Below are 22,685 nucleotides of genomic sequence, written 5' to 3' on the forward strand. Positions count from 1 at the left end.
ATCATTCTCTCTACTATTATTCTGGCATTTCGCATTCTTAAAATATAGTGGTGATCCTAACTGACCTAAGACAGGGAATTTTTTCCGGATTAAATGTCAGGAATTGTGAAAAACCGAGTTTAAATGTATTTGTCTAAGGTTTATGTAAACTTCCGACTTCAACTGTACTTGTCCATAGACTGCTTTCAAGTTAAGGACACAAACATTTTGTATTTTGTAATTAGGGCTGGAAGAAAATGCTGCTTGCTTTCCAGGAGGGTAGGCCACTCCTGATCTATGCTTCCCAAGTGCTGAAAATGTTGTTGTTATAACAATGAATTTCTCAATCACCCAACCTTCAAGAAAAGTTTTCATGTAGAACACATACTTAATATCAACAAAACAGAAACATATCCATCAGACAATTTATTAACTGTAAGAGTATTTTTGACCCTGCTCTTTGCAAAGAGGGGATGTGAAAGTTTGTTCACATGGCCACAAAATTACAGAGTATGTTGGGTGTTTTCAAACTATAATATCATAGCCAAAGCTACTGTCCCTCAGATAGCTCTACCATGTGACTCCGATTGTTTTGCTATGATGTCATTGAATATATACACTACCGTTCAAAAGTTTGGGGTCACTTAGAAATGTCCTTGTTTTTGAAAGAAAAGCTATTTTTTTTGTCCATTGAAATAACATAAAATTGATCAGAAATACAGTGTAGACATTGTTAATGTTGTAAATGACTATTGTAGCTTGAAACGGCAGATTGTTTATGGAATATCTACATAGGCGTATAGAGGCCCATTATCAGCAACCTTCACTCCTGTGTTGCAATGGCACGTTGTGTTAGCTAATCCAAGTTTATTATTTTAAAGGGCTAATTGATCATTAGAAAACCCTTTTGCAATTATGTTAGCACAACTGAAAACTGTTGTGCTGATTAAAGAAGCAATAAAACTGGCCTTCTTTAGACTAGTTGTGAATCTGGAGCATCAGCATTTGTGGGTTCGATTACAGGCTCAAAATGGCCAAAAACAAATAACTTTCTTCTGAAATTTGTCAAGTCTATTCTTGTTCTGAGAAATTAAGGCTATTCCAAGAAATTGCCAAGAAACTGAGTCTCAATGTCAACAGTGAAGAGGAGTTTCCGGGATTTGGTATTTGATTAGCATCCCCATTAGCTGTTGCAAAATCAGCAGCTACTCTTCCTGGGGATGCTGGCCAAAGAAAAAGCCATATCTCAGACGGGCAAATAAAAAGAAAAGATTAAGATGGTCAAAAGAACACAAACACTGGACAGAGGAAGATTGGAAAAAAGTGTTATGGACAGACGAATCTAAGTTTGAGGTGTTCAGATCACAAAGAACAACATTCGTGAGACGCAGAAAAAATGAAAAGATGCTGGAGGAGTGCTTGATGCCATCTGTCAAGCATGGTGATGTTCTGGGGATGCTTTGGTGGTGGTAAAGTGGGAGATTTGAACAGGGTAAAAGGGATCTTGAAGATCCATGCCATACCCTGTGGACGGTGTATAATTGGAGCCAATTTCCTCCTACAACAGGACAATGACCCAAAGCACAGCTCCAAACTATGCAAGAACTATTTATGGATGAATCAGTCAGCTGGTATTCTATCTATAATGGAGTGGCCAGCACAGTCACCGGATCTCAACCCTATTGAGCTGTTGTGGGAGCAGCATGACCGTATGGTACGCAAGAAGTGCTCATCAAGCCAATCCAACTTGTGGGAGGTGCTTCAGGAAGCATGGGGTGAAATCTCTTCAGATTACCTCAACAAATTGACAACTAGAATGCCATTCTAGGTCTGACTGCAAGACTGTAATTGCTGTAAATGGATGATTCTTTGACGAAAGCAAAGTTTGAAGGACACAATTTTTATTTAAATTATTATTTATAACCTTGCCAACGTCTTGACTATTCATTTTGCAACTAATTTCATGTATGTTTTTTTTGTTTACCCCTTTTTCTCCCCAATTTCGTGGTATCCAATTGTTGTAGTAGCAACAAGGCATGCTCCTTCATTGATGGCAGATGGAGGTCTGCTGATGAGAATGATTTGCTTATCTTGTCTCATCGCTACAACTCCCGTACGGGCTCGGGAGAGACAAAGGTTGAAAGTCATGCGTCCTCCGATACACAACCCAACCAAGCCGCACTGCTTCTTAACACAGCACGCATCCAACCCGGATGCAACCCGGTGCACCTGGCCACCTTGGTTAGCGCACACTGCGCCCATACACAACCCAACCAAGCCGCACTGCTTCTTAACACAGCACGCATCCAACCCGGATCCAACCCGGTGCACCTGGCCACCTTGGTTAGCGCACACTGCGCCCAGCCCGCCACAGGAGTCGCTGGTGCGCGATGAGACAAGGACACCCCTACCGACCAAGCCCTCCCTAACCCGGGCGACGCTAGGCCAATTGTGCGTCGCCCCATGGACCTCCAGGTCGCGGCCGGTTACGACAGAGCCTGGGCGCGAACCCAGGGACTCTGATGGCACAGCTGGCGCTGCAGTACAGCGCTGCAGTACAGTACACTGCGCCACCCGGGAGGCCCAGTTCATGTATGTTTTAATGGAAAACAAGGAAATTTTTAAGTGACCCCAAACTTTTGAATGGTAGTGTATAACATTGAGTAAAATGTATTTTTTCCAATCACCTTAGATGCAGTTGTGTTGTAACAAGGTAGGGGTGGTATACAGAAGATATCCCTATTTGGTAAAATACCAAGTGCAAGAACAGCTCAAATAAGCAAAGAGAAACGGCAGTCCATCATTACTTTAAGACATGGTGAATAAAACCAGAACATTTCAAGAACTTTGAAAGTTTCAAGTGCAGACGCAAAAACCATCAAGCACTACAGTGTGATGAAGCTGGCTGTCATGACAACCACCACTGGAAAGGAAGACCCAGAGTTACCTCTGCTGCAGAGGATAAGTGCAAAGCTGTCATCAAGGCAAAGGGTGGCTACTTTGAAGAATCTAAAATCTAAACTATATTTTGATTTGTTTAACACTTTTTTGGTTACTACATGATTCCATGTGTTATTTCATAGTTGTGATGTCTTCATGATTATTCTACTATGTAGAAAATATTTACAAAATAAAGAAAAACCCTTGAATGAGTAGGTGTTCTAAAAGTAGGTGTTCTAAAACATTTGACTGGTAGTATATATAGCGCCTATCCAGATGTCATCTACCACATGTTTTGTAAAAGATAATATATAAAACAAGTAACATTTCTCAGAAAATAAAGGTGCAAAATAGAATGAATGCATGGAAAGTGGAATGGGTTAAACATTATGATACCAAATGTAAGTACTTCATAGGGTTGTGGAACTATGGACTGAGTCGAGATGACCTGTGATACCACCATTTCTGTTGCACATCACAACAGGTAAAGATGTGACGAGCATATCTATGCTAGGCATTCATGAGTAAACAAGCATATCTTCCTCCACCTTCACAGCAATTATATGTCTTAGCATGCCTGTGTAGTGGGTTGGTTGATCAAATCACATGGAATGGGAGCAGGTTCAGTGAAGCAGTATGTGTCAAAATAACAGAGACAGGAATGATAAAATGTCAGTTGAGTTGTCGTCATATCACAGGAGGTTGGTGGCACCTTAATTGGGGAGGAAGGGGCTCGTGGGATTGGCTAGAAAGGAATGAGTAGAATAGTGTCAAATACATCAAACACACAGTTTGATGCCATTCCCTTTGCTCTGTTACAGCCCTTATTATGAGCCGTCCTCCCCTCAGCAGCCTCCACTGTGTCATATGAATGTAAATTGCAGCAGTTGAAATTGAATCTGCAAGTGAAAGTTCACTCTAAGGTGCTGTTTTATACAGTTGAAGTTGGAAGTTTACATACACCTTAGCCAAATACATTTAAACTCGGTTTTTCACAATTACTGACATTTAATCCTAGTAAAAATTCCCTGTCTTAGGTAAGTTAGGATCACCACTTTAATTTAAGAATGTGAAATGTCCAAATAATAGTAGAGAATGATTTATTTCAGCTTTAATTTCTTTCATCACATTCCCAGTGGGTCAGAAGTTTACATACACTCAATTAGTATTTGGTAGCATTGCCGCTTTTTCAGTTCTGACCACAAATTTTCTATGGGATTGATGTCAGGGCTTTGTGATGGCCACTCCAATACCTTTACTTTGTTGTCCTTAAGCCATTTTGCCACAACTTTAGAAGTATTCTTGGGGTCATTGTCCATTTGGAAGACCCATTTGCAACCAAGCTTTAACATCCTGACTGTCTTGAGATGTTGCTTCAATATATCCACATAATTTTCCTACCTCATGATGCCATCTATTTTGTGAAGTGCCCCAGTCCCTCCTGCAGCAAAGCACCCCCACAACATGATGCTACTTCCCCCGTGCTTCACTGTTGGGATGGTGTTCTTCAGCTTGCAAACATCCCCCTTTTCCCTCCAAACATAATGATGGTCATTATGGCCAAACAGTTCTATTTTTGTTTCATCAGACCAGAGGACATTTTTCCAAAAAGTACAATATTTTTCTCCATGTGCAGTTGCAAACCATGGTCTGGCTTTTTTATGGCAGTTTTGGAGCAGTGGCTTCTTCCTTGCTGAGCGGCCTTTCAGTTTATGTCGATACAGGACTCATTTTACTGTGGATATAGATACTTTTGTACCCGTTTCCTCCAGCATCTTCCCAAGGTCATTTTACTGTGCTGTTGTTCTGGGATTTATTTGCACTTTTCGCCCCAAAGTACGTTAATCTCTAGGAGACAGAAAGTGTTTTCTTCCTGAGCGGTGTGACGGCTGCGTGGTCCCATGGTGTTTATACTTGCGTACTATTGTTTTTACAGAAGAATGTGATACCTTCAGGCGTTTGGAAATTGCTCCCAAGGATGAACCAGACTTGTGGAGGCCTACAATTTTTTTATGGGGTCTTGGCTGATATCTTTAGATTTTCCCATGATGTCAAGCAAAGAGACACTGAGTTTGAAGGTAGGCCTTGAAATACATCCACAGGTACACCTCCAATTGACTCAAATTATGTCAATTAGGCTCTCAGAAGCCATGACATAACTTTCTGGAATTTTCAAAGCTGTTTAAAGGCACAGTCAACTTAGTGTATGTAAACTTCTGACTCACTGGAATTGTGATACAGTGAATTATGTGAAAGTGAAATAATCTGTGTGTAAACAATTATTGGAAAAATGACTTGTGTCATGCACAAAGTAGATATCCTAACCGACTTGCCAAAATTATAGCTTTTTAACAAGAAATTTGTGGAGTCGTTGAAAAACGAGTTTTAATGACTCCAACCTAAGTGTATGTAAACTTCCGACTTCAACTGCATATAAAGAGGGAAAATGCAGTTCTAATTATGCAAAATGTTCAGGGATTTCTTACAGACAATACAAACATCAGGCTTTTATATTTACACACTTCCTAAAAACTCTATGATTTGATCAATTTAGAATATGTATCAAGACCCAAAGTTTAATTTACATTATCAGAGGCAACACAGAGTTTACATTACAAAGAATAGATTAACAGGTAAAACAGTCTTTGGTAAGTATCATGCTTTATAATAAGTGTTAGCCAATGTTCCTCCTCATTAGTATAGCTGGGGATCAGAACTCAACTGAGAAAGAGAGAAAGTACTTGGGAATGTCAGTCTTAGTGCAAAGACCAAATTGGAATGAATATAATCTTGGTATCTATGGCTAATTATTAATTAATTTTTAAGTGAGAAAACGTCAATTGCAGTGAACGCAAACATAGAAGTTCTTGTGCTCCTCCCAGTAGTGTAGCTCTTCGGCAAAGCTCCAGACACAGGCCAGGTCTTTGCAAGTCTTGACCGTGTGGACTGCACATGCACCTGGCAACTGCTCAAACAGGAGCTCAGCTGTACCCACTACAGTGAGTTTCTTCTGACTCTGGATCAGCTGCTGGATGTGGGCCTTGTTCAGAGGCTCGGGTGAGGCACTGTAGGACACCATGATGTTCAGCTTCTCGTCTGTCGCTGGCACCTGAAAGCGATTTTTTCCTGTGGGGCACTGGATGTTATTTTTGTTTGAGAACAGGCCCGAAGGGGAGCTGAATATACGGACAGACCAGCACACCCAGTCATACTTTTTTTTAAGCTTCTCCAAAATGGCGTCAGCCAGTTGCTGGTTGCTCAGGTCAGAATGGTCCCTAACCAACCTCCGGGAATCCAGTTCAGCCTGCTTGGAAAAGCTGGTGATGCAGTCCTCGATGACAGAATTCATTTTCACCTGTACCTCCTTCATCTTTTCACCCCACTCTTGAAGAAGCTTCTCTTCGTCATCACAGTTCTTTAGTGCGGTGTAACCCATCAGAGCGATGAGGCCTATGCAAAAGAGGTTCTTCAACCTGGCACAGAAGTCTTCCATGGCGCGTCGACCTTTCTCCTCATAGTTAAGAGTAATCTCCAACACTGACTCTCCAGAGAAGTTGTCTCCCGTCACGGCACTATAGAGGGTATGTAGGTTTTTGTCGCAACCTGTTTTGACAAAATGCTCCATGAAAAGCTTCTTTTTGACCTCACGAAACTTGGGTTTGGCATTGAGGATGTCCATGTACTTGCGGAACTGGTTAGATATGTTCTCCTCTACAGAAAAGTAGGCAGCGTCCGCGCCGCTCTTCTTGATTTCCTCGTTAATTCGCTGCATCTCCTCTGAAATCACCTCCAGGTGTTCACGAACCTTCTGGAACTGCTCCTTCATGAACATAGCTTCCTTACTCTCCACATTGTCCAGGGCCAATTTCACGATGGGAGCAGCGATGGCGAAAATAGGGAAGAGGTCACCTGCAATACTGGCCACCACCTCAGCTCCCTGTTCAAACACTTCCATTACAGTCTCTACCATGTTCTTCTTCTCTGATACAATCTTCTGTAGCTGGCTGGCCATCTTTGCTGGTATTGTTATTATTCAGTGCACAACAAATACCAGTATAACATCTGAAAAAAGAGCATAAAGGCATGGTCAAAAGGATGTTCGGAACTGTTATACATTTTTTTTACCCCTTTTTCTCCCCTAATTTTGTGATATGCAATTGGTAGTTACTGTCTTGTCCCATCGCTGCAACTCTCATATGGACTCGGGAGAGGCAAAGGCCAGGAGCCATGCGTCCTCCGAAACTCGACCCCGCCAAGCCGCACTGCTTCTTGACACAATGCTCGTTTAAACAGGAAGCCAACTGCACCAATGTGTCGGAGGAAACATTGTACACCTGGCGACTGTGTCAGCGTGCATTGCGCCCGGCCCGCCACAGGAGTCGTTAGAGCGCGATGGGACACAGACAAACCCTCCCAAAACCCAGACAACACTGGGCCAATTGTTCAAGGCCTTAGTTAAAATGAAGGAAAAGTTCAACAGCAATACCAAAGTCTTAAAAGCTAGGCCCATATAGTTGATTACCTCCCTCCCTCTGTACAGTATATTATTTTCTGAACTTACGTAGAGCTGTTCCGCTATTGTTGGACTGTAGCCTGCTTCCCTGCTCAAACTCTCAACTAGAGTGAATCCTTGCTGGCCTCACAGTGAGAACTGATAAAGAAAGAGAGAGGGATCAGTGTACATTTCAGTAACCAAGCCTGCTGGGATTACAGCTGGACACACCCAGTGAGCAATAAGGCAACAATGCAAAGAGAATTCACCAGTGAGGGATGACACATAGGGGTAGATACTCTATGGAGTTTCAAATGTGTATTTCAAGGTAGTGTTTTAATGGTTTTATGTTATAGAAATGTTTTAAGTATTTACCATTTATTGTCTGCATTATACACTTAATTCAAGTGTGTTGTATAACACATCAACAAAGTGCCAAATGTGGAAAAAACAACCAAATAATGAAGCTCTGATCTACAGTATGAAGTATGCACAGCAAGCAGAAAGCCAATTAGTAACTTCAAACACTATGATGTACTAGAGTAGACTGTGACTGAAGGGGTGGTGCTAAGTGCATTGTAACAGTGTACATTTGAGGAAATCACATACAGTATCTACCATTGGAATAACATAATACAAGCAGGAAATAAGACTAATTTCAGCCTGGAGGCCATTTTAGATTTAATACTATCATTATATGTGTTACAGAAAAAGTTAAAGAACATTTATTATACAGTATAACGTATACACCGCTGCTGAAATAAATCATGGTGAATTGTATTTGACAATTGGCATGACATTACTTCCAGGTCAAAGTACAATGTTATAAGCTCACAGTTTATTAATAAAAACCTAATCCATTCTCCTTTGGCCCTTCAACTACCACCACCATCCCCACCACGCTCGCTCAGCCAGTCCAATCAATGCCACAGAGGGTGTGGGAGTGATAAACTGTCTGTTGGACAGTTAAACTTGCTGAGCAGGAGTGCATTTTCCACAGTAATGCCAGTAACCACAGCAACAAGACAATGGAAACTATTCTGTCAGCGTCTCAGTCTGCCTTTGTCTGCTGCTGAGGTCTGTCCCTAGTGGGTTTACACTGCATAAGATCAGTGAAGATGTCACCCTCATTTCTCAACCTGATCTATTCACCTACAGCTGTCAGGGGAGGCACAGTCTTTTTTCCCATAGAAAACAGAGACTACTGAGAGAGAATTGTCTAAGAAAATCCAAGAACTCTAGAACAATCTCAATACAGCCACTAGGCTACCTGGGGCGGCAGGTAGCCGCTGGGGCGGCAGGTAGCCAAGCTGTTAGAGTGTTGGTCCAGTAACCCAAAGGTTGCTAGATCGAGTCACCGAGCTGACAAGGTTAAACATCTGTCGAACTGCGCTGAACAAGGCAGTTAACCCACTGTTCCTAGGCTGTCATTGTAAATAAGAATTTGTTCTTAACTGACTTGCCTAGTTAATTAAAAAAATTGAGATTTTAACTCTATTAAATCATCATCAATGATTCAAAGCTGACAACGCCTTGGATGTGAGACACACTCATTTGACAATTTTCTCACGCCACACCTCATATGGCAGACATTAGATGAATGTAAAATGTTAATAATATAAAATAAAAAAATAAAACTGCCTCAGCAACATTTATATTAATAGTTAAATGGATGTTTTGTGCAAAAGGTCCCTTCAGTCGAATAGAGCAGCTCTTAGACTTTCCAAGACAGTCCGTGCTATTTGGGATCCTTGGGATGTCCACACCTCTATCAAGTATAAATGTAAATGAGTTAAGTTTAGTGTTAGTTTAGGGTAAGGACGTCCCGAGGAATCTGGATTGCAGTGACCGTTCATAAAGTGAGAGACTGGCGCGGTATTTAAGAGCTCGGCGGCGACACAGACATAAAATGTTTTTTGGTTTTGTTTTACAAGCGGCAGAAATTATTTGAGTGTCTGTCTAACTTGCACCGTTATGCATTTATTAGGAGACTAGATACACTGCTGCTGCTATATTGAACCCCCCTCCATTTGTTTTGTACAATGCTGCTATTCGCTGTTTTGTACAATGCATAGTCACTTCACCCCTACCTACATGTACAAATTACCTCAACTAACCTGTACCCCCACACATTGACTCAGTACCGGTACCCCCTGTATATAGTCTGGTTATTATGTTATTGTGTTACTTTTTATTATTTGTTATTTTATGTTTTACTTTAGTTTGTTTGGTAAATATTTTCATAAACTCTTCTTGAACTGCACTGTAGGTTAAGGGCTTGTAAGTAAGCATTTCAAGGTAAGGTCTACACTTGTTGTATTCGGCGCTTGTGACAAAAGTTTGATTTGAAATAGCTAATCCTGGCTACCAATGTTCTAGCATTCATTTATTGAGGCAAGCAGATCAGAGATGTCAAGGTGGTACTCAAGCATATGCCACGTGGTCATATTTTTGATGTTTTATTTTGTTATTTTGCATTTAATGTATGTATATAATTACTGCTGCTAGGGGAGCTGTCACGTCAATGAAGTGAGTTAGTGAGATATTTAACAATTCTTCTTCATTATGGAGAATGACTAGTTCTGAAAATGAACGTTTTTCCGTCTCATCATTTTACCCTATTAATTCAGGTATGTAATGTGCAAAAATGCAATATGACTCGAAATTTTGAGGTAACATGGTTAACTACATAGTCCATGCGTTTGGTGATATTTGAAGGCAGTTTTTGGTGATGTTTGAAGGCAGAAAAACTGGTTGGTATTTTCCCCATTGTAATTAAGTTCATGGAGTTAGGCAAGGTTGCTAATGGTTTACATGAACGAGAAGGGATTAAAGTACAGAAAGTTTTTGTTCAACGTTTTAGATACAATTTGTTTTATTTTCTATGAACAAAGGCTCCGTTTACTTTAGGTAATATACGTAAATATGTGATGGCATGATAAAATGTGTTAGTGTTAATATTTGTACGAAAATAGCATTTAACAGTTCGCTAGCTTGATGCTTACCAAATTTTGCTTGGCTAAGCGCTATAGTAGTTAGCTCTAGCCTAGTTGGTTTCAGTCAATGTCAGTTTAATGTAATGGTTGTAGTGTAATGGTGTAATTAAATTGTTAAATTCCTACATAAAATGGGTATTATGCCACCTCCTGGTGGATTAGTGTGTTTACATTGTCTAATACACTCAGTGATAAAGGTATGGGATTCTGGGTAATCCACAGCAGATCTATGGAGAATTGCTGTGGATGAGTTGAAAATAGATTGGTCCCGGGATAGAAATGTGTAAAGTTGACATTACATCATAAAATCCACCTTTTACATCGTACATTAGCAATTTATGTTATTAGTAACTAATGCTTTTGGTTTGGCGTCAAATAAGCCAATCTTTATATGTTATTTGCCGAATCTCAGTTTGCCATGTGGGTTTTATGCTAGCTAAAGTTCCCTCTTTGAAGTTGGTAGCTAACTTGAACTTGAATGCATCTTCTTTAGGAGTGCTATTTATATCCGGTCACTACTCATCATTCATCCATACTGTGTCCCCCCAATGACTGCAGGTAATTTGACAAATGTATAAAGTACATGTTTTATACATTTATGAGCACCAGCTAGCAGCGTAATAGCCTGGTTTTGATAGATTAGGAAAATATGTGGTACATTCTAGGTGTATTATATTTCTTCACCACAATACAATTGTATATAACATTATTGCATATACTGTAGTATATTATTTTTTGATTGACTTAGTGTTTTTCTTTTGCTGTTTTCGTATAACGTACTTTGAGGTCACTGATACTCCACCTGATGTGGAAGTTGTCGAACCAGATCAGAACGCCTTCGAAGACCACCTTCAGGCACGGACTGAGGTTTTTGACCAGGTAAACATGAGTGTTCGCTGTTAATTTATTTTCTGGACTTCCAAGAGATATATAAGAGATGTATTTGTAATAATATAAAATATAATTGCATTTATTTATATTCTCAATCAAGGTGAGACTGAACATGGACAGGGCACATGAGAAGGAAAGCCACCTGAGAAGAATCAAGGGGACCAAGTGCTTCGACATCTGGGTGAATGACTTGGGTTGGAAGAAGGACGAAAGGAAGGCGAGACCTGGGAAAGCTTGGTGCTTTTTCGCTTATAGCTGGGGTCAACATCCGTTAAGGTGAATATAAACATCTGAGATGATAACTATTTGCATTTGCTGCCTTGTGGTGGGCGGCATCACCATGCTGTCAGCAGTACCAACACTGGCCCAGTGGTTTCTCCAAATAGTCAATCTCAAGGTTAACCCCTGGGTCACGTTAAGTAACCGCCACTTCCAGGTAGGTACTGTTAAGGTGTATGACTCCAGTGGTCATGACACCACGTTGGAGTTTCTCTCACAACTCATCTCTCTATCTTTTCCAGGGACCATCCCTTATAACCCCACTGACATCAAATATTAGACAGGTATCCTTTATTTTCTGTCTGCCATTAACATTATTGCATGTTTCATCAAACATTTAAATTAAATCATTCAATAACTGTATTTTTACATACCTGACATTCATTTAACCTGTGTGTTTGCTTGTTTACGTCTGTATCCTAACCTGTTCCCTTTACTCTGCTCCTGTTCTCCAGGATCTACGGATTCTGCCTAACACCCAGACATGGATCCACCTGATGTTCTCCATTATCAACCACCCTCCAACTTTTCATTACATCAGCTACTGTTATTGTCAAGTTGTCATTATCTTCTAATAAATAGCAAGAAAACTAAAGTACTAGGCACATAATGTGAGATGCACAGATTAGCTAAAAACACTAGCACTGCAAACACTCAGAACAAAGAGGGCAGCAGCGCCTGGACTTTGCAGTTTCCCTCTTCGAGTCCACTACCTGTTGAAAACAAGTGACAGGCAGAACTTCCCATCCACACAATATCCACCTCCTCTCTAGTCCACACACCAGAATTCTGTATTTCTGTCTGATTGCCATGTGAGTATACAAAACAAATCTGAAAGTAAATGGACAAACATGTACCAAAAAATATCAATGGTTATATATTTAAATCTAAAATATTCAAAAGGCACTCGTACAACTGAGCAATCTCTTTGCAGGTGTATGGCAACAGTTGAACAAGATGAAGGAAAAAGGAAACCGCAGACCTCACTGACGCTCAAGTCTCAGTCTTATCTAAGGGCCTCTCTTTTGTACCTACATGTACAGATAAACCATTCGATACGAAAGTAGATCTGTTTAAATTATTTTGCAAGATTAAACTTAAGCATGTGTTTTCACAAAATACTGTTTCGGGCCTAGAAACACATCAAAGAACTGGTACCCACTTTAAGCCCAAAAGCAAATTCTGTCCCATGGTTAACAACTCCTAGATTAATACCTATTGTAGGTTAGTCGAACAAGAAGCCATGTCAGTATATACGAGACAAACAAACCACATTCAGAAAAATCTCACTAGAACAGAAGAACAGGCACTTAATGAATTAATGAAATATTCATCTTTGGTTATTAAACCTGCAGACAAGGGGGGTGCTGTGGTTGTTCTAGACTATGAAAAATATAAAGAAGAAATTCAGAGACAACTCAGTAATTAATGTTTCTATAGAAAACTTAGTGTTGATCCCACACAGGTGTTCCAAAGGTAAATATGCTCTAATCTGGAGCCCTATTAAACCACCTCATCTCAAAACCTGAATATGAATATCTCTGCTGCAAATGTGCCATACGTCCATGCCTGTACATTTTACCGAAACTACACAAACCTAAAACACAACAAGGCAATTATCCAGGCAGAACAGTGGTTGCAGGAATAGGCTCAATGCTAGAGCCATTGTCGAACTTTGTAGACTCTTTTATTAAAACTCATGTGCAAGCACTGCCATCATATGTAAAAGACTCTATAGACTTCATAAACAAGATCTCACCAATAACGGGGTTAAAAGAAGACTGTATTCTGGTCACATTAGATGTCGAGAGTCTATATACCAGCATTCCCCATGTGGGGGGGCTGGCAGCACTAGCACACTATTTGGGAGACAGAGATACTAATGAATATCCACCAACAAACTTCATTCTAGAGCTGGCAGAATATGTTTTGAAGTATAACTATTTTAGGTTTGATGATGAATACTACCTCCAAACGAGTGGAACATCGATGGGCTCCACATTCACTCCGAGCTATGCAACCTTTATGTGGGTCTTTTTGAAGAACGTTTTGTTAATAATGAAAACGAAAATCCATTTTTGAATAAAGTCCTGAAGTGGTATCGATATATATTGATGACATTTTTTTGCATATGGGAAGGAACTGAACAAGAGCTGTCAGATTTTATGGCACTACTCAATGACATTGACCCCAATCTCAAATTCACTATTGAATGTGACACTCGTGACAACGTGTTCATTACCTCGATATGTGGATTGAGAAATCAAATGGAACCCTGTTACTCTATTACAGGGGGACAGCTTCCATCCTGAGCCATTAAAAAGAGGACTTCCAAGAAGCCAGTTTTTCAGACTGCGCCGTTATATGCCACTCCACAGAGGACTATCTAGAAAAAGCAGCGGAGATGCGCATTAGGTTTCTAAGAAGAGGCTATTTGTTCATGCCAACTGCCAGCCACAAAAGAAAATCAGCTAGGCTCTTTTACGCTCTCTACCAAATGGTAGCTATAAATGCAGAGGATGCGCACAGTGCAACAATATGATGAAGTGTGAATATTTCTGCCACCCACACACAGGAAAACGGTTCCAAATAAATGACATGTGTTACGTGTTCTACCACCCATGTTATTTACATTATTAAATGTCCATGTGGGCTCTGCTATGTCGGTAAAACCTCCCGCTCCCTCAAACAGAGAATTAGTGAACATAAAAGTTCAATCAGGAGAAACGACAGGGATTATCCAGTCGCAGTACATTTTAATGACCCAAAGCATGAAATTTCTACCTTTCTATTTTGTGGCATAGAGAAAGTTAAGATATCAGACAGGGGAGGGGATATTAATAATACTCTGAGTTAAAGAGAATGTTTTTGGATTTTCACCCTCCAGACATTATTTCCTAAAGGACTTAATGATGAAATGCCTATGTATGTTATGTTGTGAATTTGAACATGAATTATGTGCCTATTTAAGATTACTCTGATGTTTTTCGTACGATGTACCCAATGATTAATGAAAATTTGCTATGTCCTCATTGTGGTTTTATAGACGTGTTTAAAGCGTCTTATTTATACACTTTTGTAGTGTTTGTGAAATGCATATTGTTATATTTGGTAGGACTTATTTGTTTTTCCGTTGCCTCCAACCCCTTTCCATGCGTGGAACGGATGTGGGTGGGGCCAGGTCTACATAAGGGTGCTAATTTTAAAAAATTCACAAAAGCTCTGACGAAGGCTGTGAGGCCGATACGAAAGCTTATTAAATATCAGTGATACTATCAAGAGCTATATATTTAAATCTAAAGTATTGCTAGAATGGTTTTCACAGCAGCTTCATAACGTGTTCGGTACTGTAAATTGTAACGTATCTCTTGATGGTATTTGTTAGTTCAACATTATTAATTGTATCTTAAGATATACAATATATATATTCAACCACAAGGGTGTACTAATGAGCTATGATTTATTTATTTATTTTCGTAATTGAGGACTGAAATGATTTGAGTGTAGATAAGGGAATGCCTGTTTAAAATGAAAACATACCAGCCAGACAAGCCAGTGTATGAATCAAATGTATTTGCATATGTATGGAGTGGAAATTAGCTGACTTTGTGATCTGTAAGGTAAGTATCATTAATTAATGTGTGTGTGTGGGGGGCATTGAAATGACATGTTTACCTTGATGCCTGTTCATTCATAAAAAGCAGAAGATGGTAAATAACATTAATCACAATGGTTAGCCTATGCAAATTAATAGGACTACATTTAGCCTAATTGGTAATAATTTTGACGTGGGGGAAAGTGGCTAGGCGACAGGTAGCCTAGTGGTTAGAGCGTTGGACGTGTAACCGGAAGGTCAGCAAGATCGAATCCCCGACCTGACAAGGTAAAAATTTGTCGTTCTGCCCCTGAACAAGGCAGTTAACCCACTGTTCCTAGGCCGTCATTGAAAATAAGAATTTGTTCTTAACTGACTTGCCTAGTTAAATAAAGATAAAAAAAATAATACATTGGGATCCTAGTCAGGCTTTTGTTTGTCAATTCAGCAAAGCTGTAGGAAATTCTGGGCTAAATCAATGACAAACAGCCTAAATGTTAAGGCTTCATCATGATCTGTGATCAAAACAGGCTGGGGTGTTTTCGGTTCCGTTTAGTCTAAGGATATGCATAAGAACGCAACTGCACTGAAATGAATAGCCTGATTCAATGGGATTCTCTTGAATAATTCATGCTTTTATCTGTTAAGCTGTTTGGTCAATGCATAGACCCATACCGATTCTAACATTTTGGTATTTTGCATTAGGCATAGCGCTACATTGCAGAGCATTTAATAAACCAACCACATTTTTCTGGGATGTTTAGGCTGTGCAAGACCTTCGATAGCCTAGTAGACTGCGGAAATAATTGTTATAGCCTAGATCGCTTTATAAAATCTGGTCCATTGCTTTTCCTATGGCTAAGCAAACAAGTGGCAGCATATGCTATTTGCACGTCTATAACAAGGCCGATATCCACACATACCCCCTCAAATCGAACCCTGCTTTTAATCATAAGACATCTCAACAGAAATTTATAGACGAAGGATTGCGTGGTGACAGTGATTGTGACTGTTATTCCGGTAAACTGGGAAGTGGGGGGGAAACAAGGTCAAATCATGACATCAGTGATTTTCAGGTCAGAGAAAGATGCCAGAGATTCCGAGTTGGATGACTGTTCAAAACAAAACAAAAATCCTAGTCAGCTTGTTTTTTTTCCAGAGTTCCCAGTTGTCTTGAACGCACTGAAGTCGGAAGTTGTTTTCAATGCACCACTAGAGACCTAGGCTACCTCCAACAAAGATAATTAAAGGGGATATCTAGTTAGTTAGTTGTACAACTGAATTCATTCAACTGAAATGTGTCCCAACCCCTCTGAATCAGAGAGGTGCGGGAGGCTGCCTTAATCGAAATACGCGTATTCAGTCGCACGGGGAACAGTGGGTTAACTGCCTTGCTCGGGCAAAACGACAAAAAAGTTAATCTTGTCAGCCTTGGTATTCGATCCAGCAACCTTTAGGTTACTGGCCCAACACTCTAACCACTATGCTACTAAGAAGCCCTTGATTTCATATGGATGCAAGAAATAGGAATATCTACACAGTAATGGTGGATGCGATATTAACTAGCCTCGTAATTTTTGCATTGAGGTGATAGGCCTATTTTAGCTAAATCGACAAATGAAATTGATGAACCAAACAGATACTTAAACTAACACATAATGCGTAACAAATGTAGACGTTTTTAAGGCGTTCATGGTAAGATCATTCTTAATAAAAGTACACGCAAACTGGCACGTGACATGACGAACACTATGTATGTGTACATGTCCTGTGACATGAATGTGTTAGCAGTTTGACGCCTTAGAAACGAACTTGTCTCCATTGACAGTCCATGTTAATTCATGGTGTTATTTTACAGCACGGCGCTAGGAAGACATTAGGTGACTTGGTGAGAGGTATCATTAGCTTCATTACGCTTAATTCTGGCATGAATCACCCCCCATATAGGTGTGTTTTGCATCGGCTCAAAGTTGATTGCATTCGGTAAGAGAACGGGCTGCCTCCAGGGAGTGAGCCAGGTGCCCTGTTCAAAGCCCATGGTTAAGTTGGCTCAAAGCAAAAGTGACATAATTATGCACGTGTAGGAATTAGTAGGATTGTGTGTTTACCCATGCAAAAGTGATTTACTTTTGATAAAAACGCGTTATCTGCCTCCCCAATGAAAAATAGTTTGAATTTTCGAACATGGATTTTATGGAAAATAGATGTATGTTTCTGGAAGATGCACCATGCTACCTTGTTGACAAAATGACCGAGTGGCACATATTACTGTTCTATTTGAGAATAGCGCTCTTCCCTTTCTGCTTTCGGCCATTGACGTGACGGACCTTTGCCCGGTGCCCCGCGGCTCAGCATAATCGAATCTGCCCATTGTCTTGCCACAGCACTATGAACTGCGGCACATTGAAGCATATGATTGGTCTAGTTATATAAGGGATCAAGGGGATTGGATGCTCGTTTTAAAGAAATTCCCCTCAAGATTATAGCGGGGAATGAATAGGGAGAGAGTTTGTAAAAGTGTACAAAGAGCGGCATGATAGCTCTGGTTTATGTACAATGTCAACAAAATGATGTTGTTATTATTCTCGTCCCTATAAGGTGGAAATAGTAATGCCGTCTTTTTTTCGGCACTAACTCCCCCATAGTTGGTCGGACAAAGCCCATGGGAAAGATTAATGGCGTTTTTGGAGGGTTTTGGGATAAATGTCGAAAATAAGGTCTTTGGTAAACAAAGACTTACGAGCTCTAATACGTTTTGTTCTATGAAATAACATTCATCAGCCAACATCACTTTTTGTGTTTTAAAAAAAAATCATTTTGGATTAATTCATAAAGGTCATGTTAACTGACTGCTATTATCTCATAGAATAAAACTTATAAGATCTCATAAGCCTGTGTTAACCTCAGACCTTATTTTTGGGGTTTATTCCAAAACTCTTTCACCCTAATTTTTTTCCAATAGGGATGGCTGAACGAAACAGAGGCAACTCATTTCTGGGTTTTAGGTCTACAAGCTGGCGAGCTCTATTGCAGAATGCAGCCTTTTGACAGCACGTACTAAAGTCGATTTAATCCACACTTGTATTAGTCCACTTGTTTTAGCAGGAAGGTTTGGTAGGGTGACCTGATTTGTAACTATGAAAATAATTTTGTCAAACAGATTGTGAACTCATAAATATACAAATGATTTGGTAAGGGAGGGTGTAGGGGCAGATTTATGTAATCTTGTCTTCAGGAGATTGTATTATCTATTTACTTTATTTAGTCTGATCAGTGGAACAATTCTCATTCTTCATAATGGGGTCAAATATAGGGTAATTAGTGTGCTTGTCAGCATGAACACTGTTTTCCCCCATTGTTATTTTATTATTCCACTTCTTCCAATTTTGCCAGTGTAATCACATATATGAAATCTGATATGCCTATTTGTGTATTTGAAAATGAATTATATGAGACTATGTATTTTTACAGCCATTCATGGACAGATTGGAATAAGTTTGGAATAAGTCACACGGGCCTCAAATAGAATTTCATTTTAGTATTGTGCACATATTTTGTCTAGGTAGAGTAAGACGATGGCAAGGATCTTCAACTAGTAGACATAAACCACCCAAATATTGACATTCATTAGATTTTTCTTGAAGGTCGGGTGATTGAGCAATTCATTGTTATAACAACAACATTTTCAGCACTTGGGAAGCATAGATCAGGAGTGGCCTACCCTCCTGGAAAGCAAGCAGCATTTTCTTCCAGCCCTAATTACAAAATACAAAATGTTTGTGTCCTTAACTTGAAAGCAGTCTATGGACAAGTACAGTTGAAGTCGGAAGTTTACATAAACCTTAGACAAATACATTTAAACTCGGTTTTTCACAATTCCTGACATTTAATCCAAGTAAAAATTCCCTGTTTTAGGTCAGTTAGGATCACCACTATATTTTAAGAATGCGAAATGTCAGAATAATAGTAGAGAGAATGATTTATTTCAGCTTTAATTTCTTTCATCACCTTCCCAGTGGGTCAGAAGTTACATACACTCAATAAGTATTTGGTAGCATTGCCTTTAAATTGTTTAACTTGGGCCAAACGTTTTGGGTAGCCGTCCACAAGCTTCCCACAATAAGTTGGGTGAATTTTGGCCCATTCCTTCTGACAGAGCTGGGGCAACCGAGTCAGGTTTGTAGGCCTCCTTGCTCGCACACACTTTTTCAGTTCTGCCCACAAACATTCCATAGGATTGAGGTCAGGGCTTTGTGATGGCCACTCCAATACCATGACTTTGTTGTCCTTAAGCCATTTTTCCACAACTTTGGGAGTATGCTTGGGGTCATTGTCCATTTGGAAGACCCATTTGCAACCAAGCTTTAACATCCTGACTGATGTCTTGAGATGTTGCTCCAATATATCCACATCATTTTCCTACCTCATGATGCCATCTATTTTGTGAAGTGGACCAGTCCCTCCTGCAGCAAAGCACCCCCACAACATGATGCTGCCACCCCCGTGCTTCACGGTTGGGATGGTGTTCTTCGGCTTGCAAGCCTCCCCCCTTTTCCTCCAAACATAATGATGGTCATTATGGCCAAACAGTTCTATTTTTGTTTCTTCAGACCAGAGGACATTTCTCCAAAAAGTACGATCTTTGTCCCCATGTGCAGTTGCAAACCGTAGTCTGTCTTTTTTTAATGGCGGTTTTGGAGCAGTGGCTTCTTCCTTGCTGAGTGGCCTTTCAGGTTATGTCGATATAGGACTTGTTTTACTGTGGGTAAAGATACTTTTGCACCTGTTTCCTCCAGCATCTTTGCTGATGTTCTGGGATTGATTTGCACTTTTCGTACCAAAGTAGGTTCATCTCTAGGAGACAGAACGCGTCTATTTCCTGAGCGGTATGACGGCAGCGTGCTCCCATGGTGTTTATACTTGCGTATTATTGTTTGTACAGATGAATGTGGTACCTTCAGGCATTTGGAAATTGCTCCCAAGGATGTACCAGACTTGGGGAGGTCTACATTTATTTTTCTGATTTCCCATGATGTCAAGCAAAGAGGCACTGAGTCTGAAGGTAGGCCTTGAAATACATCCACTGGTACACCTCATATTTACTCAAATTATGTCAATTAGCCTATCAGAAGCTTCTAAAGTCATTACATAATTTTCTGGAATTTAAATGCACAGATGTTTAAAGGCACAGTCAACTTAGTCTATGTAAACCCACTGGAATTGTGATACAGTGAATTATAAGTGAAATAATCTGTCTGTAAACATTTGTTGGAAAAATGACTTCTGCACAAAGCAGATGTCCTAACTGTCTTGCCAAAACTATAGTTTGTTAACAAGAAACTTGTGGAGTGGTTGAAAAAAAGAGTTTTAATTACTCCAACCTAAGTGTACGTAAACTTCCGACTTCAACTGTATACTGCAATCTATGATTTGGTTACCCACTGCAATCAACCATTAATATAAGTATTTATTGTGCAGAGCATTTGAAAAGTGATAACACTCCTCGGCACGTGTCACATACAACTTTCCACCTGAGAACAGGGATCAATCCCTGCTTCCAACCATCCCACTGTTTCTCCCATCTCATTTCATTACTGTCTGAATAAAGTGTCAAACCAACTAAATATCATTACAATTTCAGCCCCCAAAAAGTGTTATTTTGAGTGTTCATTTCATGTTCAAAGCATCCTGACCTGTGGTTTTAATTTTGCACTCTGGTCATAGGCCTAAGGACCCACAGACCCCTCAGTTAGGGGTTGTGCCAGGGGGAAATTCAATTTGCATTGCAAATCTCACTCCACGCTTTCTTCAAAAGTTGGCAGCCTTGTCAAATGTAATTGATTAGAATTCATAATCCATCAGATGGCCGGATACTATTAGATCAGCAGCTATCATAAAAATGATGGTGCAAATGGCTTTGAAAAACAACACAGCTCTCATTGATAGAACATCTGCATTAGAAGCCTGTTCAATGATGGATGGAAGTGAAATGGCATGCATTAGGATAGAAAAACATCCATCTCATTTGATTTAGCCACCCACGCTGCCATGCTAAAAAAAATATGAGACATTTCAGCTCTCCACTAAAACCCTAACTCCCAGGGGTTGTCTCGTGGTCTGAGTGTATGTGAAGTATCTCTACCGCACTAAAGCAGACAAATTATCCAGGGTAAAGTGATGGTGATTGTACATTTTCAGATGTGAAAGAATTAGGCCAACACACAGGTTGAATCAAAGTTGTTTCCAAGTCATTTCAATGAAACTACGTTGAATGTACATCTGTGCCCAGTGGGTACAGAGTCAAAAGGGCTATATCTGTAGCTCTACAAGGGAGGCATATCTCAGGCCAAACAATTCACCAAATAACAAGCAGGCCAGTCAACCTTAAAATGTACATTAACTGATGTCCACTGAAGAGCAGTTAGGCCTACTGAAGTAATAATGTCAACATCATAACTTATCCATTTGTATATCAATATCTGGCCATCAAGATAGATATTTGGTAGTTTCTTCTTTTCATGGTTTTAGCCCTAAATTAAATAAAAAATTATTTCAAGCAGCAAGAATAAATGGCAACATTTGAGTGGCCGAAACGAGCAGTAAAATCATCCTGTGAAGTTTGCCCACATAAACACTGACCGGCCATGACTGGCTGCATTTAACAAATGGACATAGATCTTTGCAAGCTGAGAAGTGCAATCATATTACAGTTGTTGTTGTTAAAAGCTGTTCATGTGGCCTCTTAACGGGAAATGTATCGATTAGCTCGTTCAACAAGGGCTCTAATTGCTTTATTTCAGTCTCTTGTTTAACTCCCTATACAGCCAGCATACCTCGTGGATTAATATGATAAGGCCTTGCAACAATACGTCAATTGATTAAATTCAGCACTGTTGCCACTGCAGTACTTTAATCATGACAATATATACTTATGGCCACGAGAATCACTTCCTGGAAAAAGCCAGCACATTATGTCACATATTCTAGGCTACCAACGCCCATCTACTGTATTGACAGAAGTTCACATTGTGTTTTGGACAATTTACAGTAAAACATTGGATATTATTTAAATGTGCACATGACATTATAAAGTAATGTATTCAAAGATGTCGTCGGATCTCAAAATGTCATAGCCAAGTTTACCAGACGACTCGTTAAAGAATTGCTTAACTAATGAAAACAGCTGCGAAAACTTTTGGAAAACATCCCAATAACTGTATAAGCCTATTGAAGAAACATTGAAATGTTCATATGCAATAATGTTTGTCTAAAAACTCACCTTTTCATTCGCTGTAGTTTGAGGAAGAAAAGCAAATAATTTGTATGATCTGTTTTTCTCTTCCTATTGGTCATATGGTTATCATATTACAGTTAAAGTGACACACCCATAGAGAGAGAGAGCTAAACTTGGGTGGTGGTGGTTAAACAAGTTGAACAAATGTCATCATATTTTCCTGGTCAACATGGAAACTATACTAACTTACACTCCTTTGACAAATAACTGACAAAAGAA

The 22,685-nt window shown here is 39.8% G+C and overlaps 1 protein-coding gene across 1 annotated transcript; it reads right to left on the minus strand.

The window, feature by feature from the left end:
* Positions 1 to 2,977: 2,977 nt before the first annotated feature.
* On the minus strand, positions 2,978 to 22,550 carry LOC139365192 (protein rapunzel-like). Its single transcript, XM_071102653.1, has 3 exons — positions 22,452 to 22,550; positions 7,481 to 7,570; positions 2,978 to 6,981 (listed from the first exon to the last, which is right to left on the minus strand). Exon 3 carries the CDS (start codon positions 6,929 to 6,931, stop codon positions 5,756 to 5,758), a length of 1,176 nt encoding a protein of 391 aa, XP_070958754.1. The 5' UTR covers positions 6,932 to 6,981; positions 7,481 to 7,570; positions 22,452 to 22,550; the 3' UTR covers positions 2,978 to 5,755.
* Positions 22,551 to 22,685: the final 135 nt, after the last annotated feature.

Source organism: Oncorhynchus clarkii, chromosome 2 (genome assembly GCF_045791955.1).
Source record: "Oncorhynchus clarkii lewisi isolate Uvic-CL-2024 chromosome 2, UVic_Ocla_1.0, whole genome shotgun sequence".
NCBI classification, from domain to species: domain Eukaryota; kingdom Metazoa; phylum Chordata; class Actinopteri; order Salmoniformes; family Salmonidae; genus Oncorhynchus; species Oncorhynchus clarkii.

Excerpts from the sequence above, each read along its gene's own strand:
- LOC139365192 (XM_071102653.1), bottom strand. The coding sequence starts at position 6,931 with ATGGCCAGCCAGCTACAGAAGATTGTATCAGAGAAGAAGAACATGGTA.